Below are 9,721 nucleotides of genomic sequence, written 5' to 3' on the forward strand. Positions count from 1 at the left end.
ATTTATGTGCAATAAGTAGAGATATCAGTTTTATGTTCTGCTGATGAGCAATAGATGTAAAACTTATTTGCTTCCCACCTCAGGTTGCTGAAGCGTCATGAGAACCACCTCTCTGTACTGGCCATCAGTGGTATGGAGGCTTCCACTGCACTTGCTAAATGCCTTTATGAACTAAACTCGCAAGAACAATCAGAACCAGCAGAAAGCAAACGCTGACAAGAAATGGACATCGTAAAAATATAGCAACAGTAAACAAGGGCCAAAGGAGGAAATGTAATTATTGTGCAGATGAAGAACTGGAACCTTGCTGTCTACATTTTGTACCCGGTTACTATAACGTGAAGCTAAAAGGACTGATCTTTATAAATTATTAGTTTTGCGGGAAAGTCCCTGTTTTGCCAGAAAACAGAATTTCCTGTATCACCTTAAACTGTCATCTCGCTGCAGGCATTTCTGTCAGAACAGAAGGTTTTATGACACCTGAAGATGTGATCAATCTAAAATAGGAACAATAACCTGATTACATGTATGCACGCACATAAAAAAAAATCAGGACAGAAAAACTGCTAGGTACTGTTTCCAGGCACTTGGAAAACTGTGCAGTCAGTCTAGGTACCTGCAACCTGCCCCTAGGAACCTACAAATATTCTTCATCTGAGAGATTCGAGATTTGAAAACAAAATACCCAAGAATGTTTGTCCATATATTTATATAAAAAATGAGTTATATTTCATTTCTTTGTACTTTTTTCAAAATGTTACAGATTTGTTGCTCTTAAGAGCATCACTCTCTAGTGTTCCTACTTAGTAGGTTTCACTTGCCCTGAAATCCTGCAAGACAGCTATTGGCTGATGGGCACAAGTTGTACCAAGAGCTATGGCCCCTTAGATTCTTGCCGGAATAGAATAATAGAATTTCATACATTGAGATGTCTGGATACAGCTTTGCATTTAATGTTTACGGTTTTAAAAACTGCACAACACTTGAGGTTTTCCCACTTTGTTCCCTATTTGAAGTGGAGCATTTCCAATTATTTATTGTCTATAACTACCACAGATTTGATGTTTCCATTTCAATCTTGTAAATATTTGTGAATATCAAAGAATGCCTACATACCATTGCAGGAGAACGAAGGGTGGAGGAGTGCAACTTTGCAAGGAGTGAAATCTGGGTGAGCGCTAGAATTGAACGTGGTACAGCCACAGGTCAAAGATGTGAGGTGTCATTCATCTATACCAAGTGGCATTTTATCAGTTGCAGTGTGAATTTTGTGCCACTAGATGTCACCAGCATTCTTTTTTAAACCAAAATGCAACTGAAACAGTAACAAAGCTTACCTTATGGAAGTAAGGCACGAGTGCAACAAATTTCCCACTGCAGTCGATGCTAGTTATTTGGGACACCAGGGTGATATTTAATCTTCCTATTTATCAAAAAAAATTTGTTTCTAAAGGGACAATCAGTACAGATCGAACTGCACAGAATGTGCTTGAGGAAAATATTCCTAAAGAAAATTTGCTCCCCAACCCTTGTCCTCTATTAATGGCATGAATTTGATTTTGTTTTGATGGCACCTTTTTATTTGGTCAGTTCGTATTCATTACACCTCTGGCTACTATGAAGAGCAAGCGCCTACCTAGAATCAAAGGTTCTAAATTTTTGTATGTTACCTGCCATATGTATGTAAAAGCATATACATAAGACACTGCAAACAGTGTGGAACTTTGTACATAACTTCACAAAGGTACTGATGCTGTATAATAAGATTGGCACAGTTTTGTGCAGCTGTGGTTTTTGTATTATACACCATGTAAAGCTTTTGCTTGTTATGAAATAATATATCACATCATTTTTCTATAAAAGGTAAAAATTCCAAAAGAATTTTAAAAACTATCTGTTATAGCATTTTTCCTGAGATAGGGCCCATTTTAGAAAATCTTTAGTCGCAGCACAACCTTCAAAACTTGTATAGGATTTTTTTTTAATTTGTAAATGTATTTAAATACATGATGTTTTATACAGCTTTATTTTCACCTGTTATATTTGTAATTTGTGTAGGTGTGATAGTTCCCTTGTTATTCCTTTGTTCTGTTTTTTACCCGTGACATATTAAAGTGTTTTTTAGTGTACAGTATAGTGCCTCTGCTTTTGGTACAATGTGATTATCCTGCCTATGGCCGGTTTGTGTTCCCTTGGTTTCTTTGTGTGCCTCACCACTGATGACCCTGAAATGTTTGGGTGAAGAAGGATAATTAAATACAGAATTAAATGTAACTACACACTACTCCTAGAATTTCATTTTGCTCAACAGATTAAATCTGTGAGGATCACACTTTCGCAGACCTGCAGTTGAGTTTGACAATGTTAATCAAAATTCTCTGATCTCATCCATTTAGTGAATCAGGGTTCTGCAAATAGCTTTGGTGGCCTGAGCAAGTGAAAGGACTGTTAGTTATGCTCCCACTCTGATACTATTAGTAGCATCTTGGCAAAATGTACATGAAAGATGTTGAGGACCACATCATGCTCAGCTACCTTCCTGAGTACGAGCTTGCAAAAGTTCTGTCTAGCCTAGACTTCAGAAAGAAACTTTACAGAACTAAATCCTGACAATGACTTGAATGCCATTTAGAATGTGGAGTGATAGAGGAAAGGATGAGGAAAAGGGAGAGAGCATTTCTCCAGTACAGGGCAATCTCGCAATTACTAATTTCCCAGAATGAGCATCACTGTGCAGCACACACTGCAGAAACCAAAATATTCTGAATAAATCCATCCTTGCTTTAAAGCTTTGGAGTTATTGGAAGGCACAGACAGTCCTGAGGTTTGGTTGACTTTCACAAATTGCTTGAGATTTACTCATTCAGTTTATGAGCAACATCTGAAGCCATTGATTAGATTGCCATGTTGTAAAATGTCCCAGATTCCATTATTCTTTGTGTAATTGCAAGAAGTATATAAAAATAATTTAGTATCTCCTAGTACATTCAACAGAACATTCACCAAACTGCAATGCAAAAAAAAAAGTTTTTTTAAAGAATGTATTTTAAGATGTATGTGCAGTACTGTTTTTTGTGCACTGTATGATCTAAGTTCTGTTTTACAGTAAAAATATAAAATATGGTACATTTTTGGTCTTCTTTCACAACTTGCTACTTGTATCTAATTTCAAAGTTTCATGCAGGTAAGAAAATTTCAAACGGAATGTATATAAACCATATATAATTACCTGGAGTCACAAGAGACTGCAGATGCTGAAACCTGAAGCCAAAAAGCAAGCTACTGGAGGAGTGTGCTAGTCAGGCAGCATCTTGTATGGGTTAATGATTTGGCCCAGAATGTGGACTATTCCTTTTTGCCATGTATCAAAGATCAAATTTAATATCAAACTACATATATTGTCACCATATACAACTCTGAGATTCATTTTCTTACGGCATACTCAATAAATCCATAATAGATAATAACCATATTGGTTCAAGAGCCTGATGGTTGAGGGGTAATATCTGAACCTGGTTGTGTGAGTCATGAGGCTCCTGTACCTTATTTCTGATGGCAGCAGAAAGAAGATAGCATAGTCTGGGTGGTGGGGCTGCCTGATGATGGATACTGCTTTCTTGCAACAATGCTTTGTAAAGATATGCTTAGTGATGGGGAGGGCTATACTTGTAATGGACTGGGCTGTATTCACTACTTTGTGTAGGATTTTCCGTTCAAGGGCAGCAGTGCTTCCATACCAGGCTGTGATGTAACCAGTTAATATACTCTCCACTGCACATCTGTAGAAGTTTGTCAAAGTGTTAGATCTCATGCCAAATCTTTGCAAACTCATAAGGAAGTAGAAGCACTGCCAAGCTTTCTTTGTAATTGTACTTGTGCCCAGAACACTGAAGAAGTTGAATTTGCTGATCCTTTCCACTTCTAATCCTCCAGTGATAGCAGGATCGTGGATCTTTGGTTTCCTCCTCCTCAAGTCAATAATCAGCTCCTTGGTGTTGCTGACATTGAATAACAGGTTGTTATGGCACCACTCAGCCAGGTTTTCAGTCTCCTTCCAATATGCTGATTTGTCACCATCTTTGATTTGGCCTACGACAGTGATGTCATCAGCAAACTTGAATATGTCATTGGAGCTGTCCACACAGTCATGAGTGGAGGAGGTGTTGCTGCCAATCTGAACTGATGGGCTGCAAATGAGGCAATTGAGGATCCAATTGCGTAGGGAGGTATTGAGGCTAAGGTCTTGAAGCTTATTGATTAGTTTTCAGGAGATGGTTTTGAAAGCTGAGCTGTAGTCAAAGGGCATCTTTACTGTCCAGATGTTCCAGGGTTGTGTGACGAGCCAGTGGGATGGCATCTGCTCTGCACCTACTGCTTCAGTAAGCAAATGGGAGCAGATCCAAGTCACTTATCAGGCAGGAGTTGATGTGTTTCGTCATCAACCTCTCATAATACTTCATCACTATGGATGTAAGTGCTACTGGATGATGGTCATTGAGACAGGTTACCACCTTCTTGGGCACCGGTGTAATTGAAGCCTCTTTGAAGCAGGTGGGTGTCTCACATTGCTGAAGCACGAGGTTAAAGGTCTCAGTGAAAACTCCAGCCAGTTAATCAGCATAGGTTTTTTAGTACTTGGCCAGGTACCCTGTCTGGGCTGGATGCTTTTCATGGGTTCACCCTCCTGAAGGCTGCTTACATGTCAGCCTCAGCGACTGAAATCACATCAGGGGATGCGGGAGTTCGTGATGGTTCCTCCAGGTTTTGATGGTCAAAGCAAGCATTGAAGGCTTCTGCAAGCGAAGCCCTGTTGTCATTTGATTTATACTAATAAGAGATGATAGTATTCAAGCCTTGCCGCAACTGTTGAGCATCCTCTTTTGATTCAAGTTTTGTCCAGAATTACCACTTTGCCCATGAGATTGCTTTCCAGAGATCGTGACTGGATTGCTTGTAATTTTCATGGTCAGACAAGAATGCTTCTGATCTGGCCTTCAGCAGGTTGTGACTTTCATGGTTCATCCAGTGCTTCTGGTTGGGGAAGAGTGAGTGATCTTGTGGGGACACACTTGTCTATAAAGTCTGTGACGCGCATGGTGTTTTCATTCGAATGCACAGATGAGTCCTCAAACACGGCCCAGTTTTGTTCAAATACCTGCTTATTCTGCGTGTGATTATTGTCTAAACACTGTTCCCACTACTGAGGCTGAACTGGTTTGTAATTATTGGATTTATTCCTGCATCTCTTTTTGAACAGAGGTACAATATTTGCAATTAATGGATGCATCCACAAATGTTTGAAGATGATAGCCAAAGTATCTGCTATTTCTTCCCTCCCTTAACAATCAAGGATGCATCTGAGCTGGCTCGGGTGACTCATCCATCTTAAATGTAGGTATATGGTATATTCTCTTCCAGCTTTCAGCCCATTCAGAACTTTAATTACTGCTTACTGTGCTGACAATTCTGCTGGGAAGACTGTTGTAAAGGACCTCAGCTTCCTGCCAACATGAGCAAATTTCCTTCCTGCCCTTTGACTGTCCACCTCTCTTCCTGCAACCCTTTCCATACAAGGGAGTCCAAGGAGAAACTTTGGATTCCCTTGTATGTTTGTTTACAGCCTCTTCTGATGCTTTGTCTTTGTTTCCTTTCACACTCTTCCTCTGAGCTTTCTCTAATCACCTGGCATATGCTCTTTCTACTGCCTTTTAGTGTCCATCTCTTGGGTCATCTCAGGGGTCATGGCTTTAATTTCCTTCCCCTTCATAGGAATGTACATAGACTGCTGGTGAAATGTGGCCCATTAGCTCACTTGGTCTTTCACTACTACCCCAGGCAACCCATTCCAAGCATCTGCCATTCACTGTGTTTAAAATAAAACTCGTCCCTAACATTGTCTTTAACTTCGCGATCTAACCTAAAAAGTATTTCCTGGAGTATTTGCCATTTCTACTCAAAGGAAAAGATTCTGACAGTATCTGTTTCCCAGTTTTAAAAACCTCTTTTAGGTATCCCGTCAGCTTCCAATGTTCTAGGAAGAATAATCCAAGTTTGTACAACCTTTCCTTAGAACTCATGCCCTCTAATACAGGCAGCATCCTCTAATTATTTTTTGCACTCTTTCCACAATCTCCATTTCCTTCCTGTAATGAGATAACCAGAAGTGCACACAATACTCCAAGTTCAATCTGATTAAAGCTTAATAAACCTGCAGCGTGACTTCTTTACTCTGAGACTCAAGCAATGCAAGCATGCCGTACACACTTGTCCCCACCTGATGAACTTGTGCAGCCACCATCAGTGAACTATGGACTTGGACCTGAAGTTCCCTTTGTACTTAAGTTTTATTAAGGAGTCTAACCATTAACTGCACATATTCTTTCATTTGACCTCTGAAGTTTTATTTTTTATCATTGAAATACAGCGCCCTTTAAGCCACACCACCCTGCAGCCACCGAATTTACCCTAATTTGACCCTGTGTTGGTTGTTGAAGATGTCCGTGTTGGTTGGTAAAGTTGTCCCTGTGTTGGTTGGAGAGATGCCCCTGTGTTGGTTGGTAAGGATATCCCAGTATTGATGTTGCTTGGCAAAGATGTTTTTATGTTGGCTGGTTGAAGTTATCCCTGTGTTGGTTGGTGAAGATGTCCCTGTGTTTGTGAAGATGTCCCTGTGTTGGTTGGTGAAGTTGTTCCTGTGTTGGTTGGTGAAGATGTTCCTGTGTTGGTTGGATGAAGATGTCCCTATGTGGGTGAAGTTGTCTGTGTTGGTTGGTGAAGATGTCCCTGTGTTGGTTGTTGAAGATGTCATTGTGTTGCTTGTTGAAGATGTCCTTGTGTTGATGGGTGAAGATGTCCCTGTTTTGGTTGTTGAAGATGTCCCAGTGTTGGTTGGTGAAGTTGTCCCTGTGTTGGTTGGTGAAGTTGTCCCTGTGTTGGTTGGAGAAGATGTCCCTGTGTTGGTTGGAGAAGATGTCCCTGTGTTGCTTGTTGAAGATGTCCCTGTTTTGGTTGTTGAAGATGTCCCTGTGTTGGTGTAGTTGACCTTGTGTTGGTTGGTGAAGATGTCCCTGTGTTGGTTGGTGAAGTTGTCCTTGTGTTGGTTGGAGAAGATGACCCTGTGTTGGTTGGTAAGGATATCCCAGTATAGATGTTGCTTGGCAAAGATGTTTTTATGTTGGCTGGTTGAAGTTGTCCCTGTGTTGTTTGGTGAAGTTGTCCCTGTGTTGGTTGGAGAAGATGTCCCTGTGTTGGTTGTTGAAGATATCATTGTGTTGCTTGTTGAAGATGTCCCTGTTTTGGTTGTTGAAGATGTCCCTGTGTTGGTGAAAATGTCCCTGTGTTGGTTGGTGAAGATGTCACTGTGTTGGTTGTTGAAGATGTCACTGTGTTGGTTGTTGAAGATGTCCTTATGTTGATTGTTGAAGATGTCCTTGTGTTGATTGTTGAAGATGTCCCTGTTTTGGTTGGTGAAGTTGTCCCTGTATTGGTTGGTGAAGTTGTCCCTGCATTGGTTGGTGATAATGTCCCAGTGTTGGTTGGTGAAAATGTCCTCGTGTTGATTGTTGAAGATGTCCCTGTATTGGTTGGTGAATTTGTCCCTGCATTGGTTGGTGAAAATGTCCTCGTGTTGATTGGTGAAGATGTCCCTGTTTTGGTTGGTGGAGATGTCCCTGTGTTGGTTGGTGAAGATGTCCCTTTGTTGGTTGTTGAAGATGTCCGTGTGTTGGTTGGTAAAGTTGTCCCTGTGTTGGTTGGTGAAGATGTCCCTTTGTTGGTTGGTGAAGTTGTCCCTGTGTTCGTTAGTGAAGTTGTCCCTTTGTTGGTGAAAATGCCCCTGTGTTGGTTGGTGAAGATGTCCCTGTGTTGGTTGGTGAAGTTGACCCTATGCTGGTTGTTGAAGATATCCCTGTGTTGGTTGGTGAAGTTGTCCCTGTGTTGGTTGGTGAAGATGTCCCTGGGTTGGGTGGTGAAAACATTCATGAACTGACCGCGGCCTCCCAGTCTCAGACTGCACGCCGAGGTCTCTGCTCGGCTCCTGCAGATGTCGCTCCTGTGAGTGTATCGCTGCCCTTCCCCAGCTCCGAGCCAGCTGGAACCGCATTACGTGCGCTCTCTCACGCAGACAATGGCTCCATGCACACCCCGCCGGCAGAGAGCAGCGGCGAAACTTCGCCAGTGCTCCCCGACTGAGGGATTCTCCGGATGAAGACGTGTAGGGAGAGGACAGAGTCCCAGCAGCGGAGGGTACGGCTACACGCTTCCAAGGAAGCGCAGGACTGTGAGTGATGGGAGCGGGCTGTCTCCCTGGAGTGAGGAACTGCCTCGCAGCCTCTTGCTTTTTGTGTTGCCTTCGAGTCTCCCCACTTTGTCAGCGTTTGCAGAGCGCCAGGTGAGTAAGAAACTACTTGAGCCGTTTTGAAGTATTTCAGAATCTTGGCTAACCCGGGCCCCACCGCGCTCCCATCCCTCCGCCGACCCCACCTTCCACGGCCATGGCTCGCTGTCTTCCTGTCCACTGTGTGAGTACTACAGGCGAGATGCACCTAACTCCAAATGTAGCCCGAGAGAAGAAACTGTTAGGGAAAACATGCGCCCCTCGACGCCTTGTCCTGTCAGAGTTTCACACCGTTTAACTGAAGTCTTGGACTTGGCGACTCCTTTCAACTTCCGACTCCATCAAGTAGAAATGCTGAACGCCGCCCTCTGAACCTGAGCCCCTTGCTGGCTAACTCTCCGCCCAGCTGCAGCCCTGCTGAGTGTGTACACTCTGAATCCGACAGTCAGGGGCTGACTGAGGAGCATGTCAAACTGCACCGACGTCCCCTCTCTCCGCTTTCAGAGGCTGCCGGTTGGAATGAGAGTTCAGTTCGGTTTCCCCACCGAGACCTCGGTCCCTGAGAACTAAACTTGAGCAGCGCGCTGTTCGCCGAACATGACGCCACCTGCCACACTTCACCCACCAAAGCTTCTGGCGGCTTGGGTTTGATTTACGTTTAAACGGCGTTGGTGTTCAGGCTTAAAGCCCCTGTCGGAGAGAGCAGGGGACATCTGCACAGAGGAAGCTCACCTGGGAAGGAACCCAGCGCAACAGGTGGTGTCGGCTGAAGTCTGCTGGAAGTAGAGGCGAGTGATGTCAGGTTTAACCAAACTCTGGCACTGCACTGCCTGGAGGAAGGTTTCGAACTGTCGGCAGCACTCCAGTAAACAGAGGGATAAATCTCACCTCCTCCCTGCACGGGCTATCTGTGTGTATATACCTGTACCTCGCCTAGTCTTTATTTGTGCCCATTTGTCCTGGGGTAGAGTCTCACATGCGGGCACATGTCTGACTCCCTGGAGACCCTCTCAGAACTTTCATATGATTTGCACAAATATTCTCCTGATTTTTGCCATCTATTGTGAGTAAATTAAATGTAATGCAGGAAGATAGATTTTGCAGGCACATTTCATTTAACATAAGACACTTATTGAGATAGGGTGTGGAGTAGGCCCTTCTGGCCTGTCGAGCCTTGTCACCCAGCCACCCCCGATTTAATCAGAAGGGACAATTTACAATGGACAATTGACCTACTGACTGGTACATCTTTGAACTGTGGGGGCAAATGGGAGAAAACCCACAGAGTCACGAGGAGAAGGTACAAACTCCTTACGGACTGTGGCCGGAAATCCATCTCTCACCTTCAGACTAGTTCCCGTCAACAACCTTGCCAGAGACAGTAGA

At 43.2% G+C, this 9,721-nt stretch overlaps 2 protein-coding genes across 2 annotated transcripts in view; one reads left to right on the forward strand and one right to left on the reverse strand.

Moving 5' to 3' along the window:
* The window catches only part of LOC134344218 (AT-rich interactive domain-containing protein 2-like), a 378,430-nt gene extending 375,312 nt beyond the window's left edge, over window positions 1-3,118 (forward strand). Inside the window, exon 21 of the mRNA XM_063043648.1 lies at window positions 84-3,118. Coding sequence (XP_062899718.1) covers window positions 84-216 — 133 coding nt within the window. The 3' untranslated portion in view covers window positions 217-3,118. The remainder of the gene's footprint in view (window positions 1-83) is intronic.
* The window catches only part of LOC134343730 (GATA zinc finger domain-containing protein 14-like), a 55,433-nt gene extending 47,332 nt beyond the window's left edge, over window positions 1-8,101 (reverse strand). The window contains exons 1-2 of the mRNA XM_063042479.1: window positions 8,015-8,101; window positions 3,230-7,882 (exon numbers count right to left, since the gene is read on the reverse strand). Coding sequence (XP_062898549.1) covers window positions 6,461-7,882; window positions 8,015-8,101 — 1,509 coding nt within the window. The 3' untranslated portion in view covers window positions 3,230-6,460. The remainder of the gene's footprint in view (window positions 1-3,229; window positions 7,883-8,014) is intronic.
* Window positions 8,102-9,721: the final 1,620 nt, after the last annotated feature.

Source organism: Mobula hypostoma, chromosome 3 (assembly GCF_963921235.1).
Source record: "Mobula hypostoma chromosome 3, sMobHyp1.1, whole genome shotgun sequence".
Classification (NCBI taxonomy): Eukaryota; Metazoa; Chordata; class Chondrichthyes; order Myliobatiformes; family Myliobatidae; genus Mobula; species Mobula hypostoma.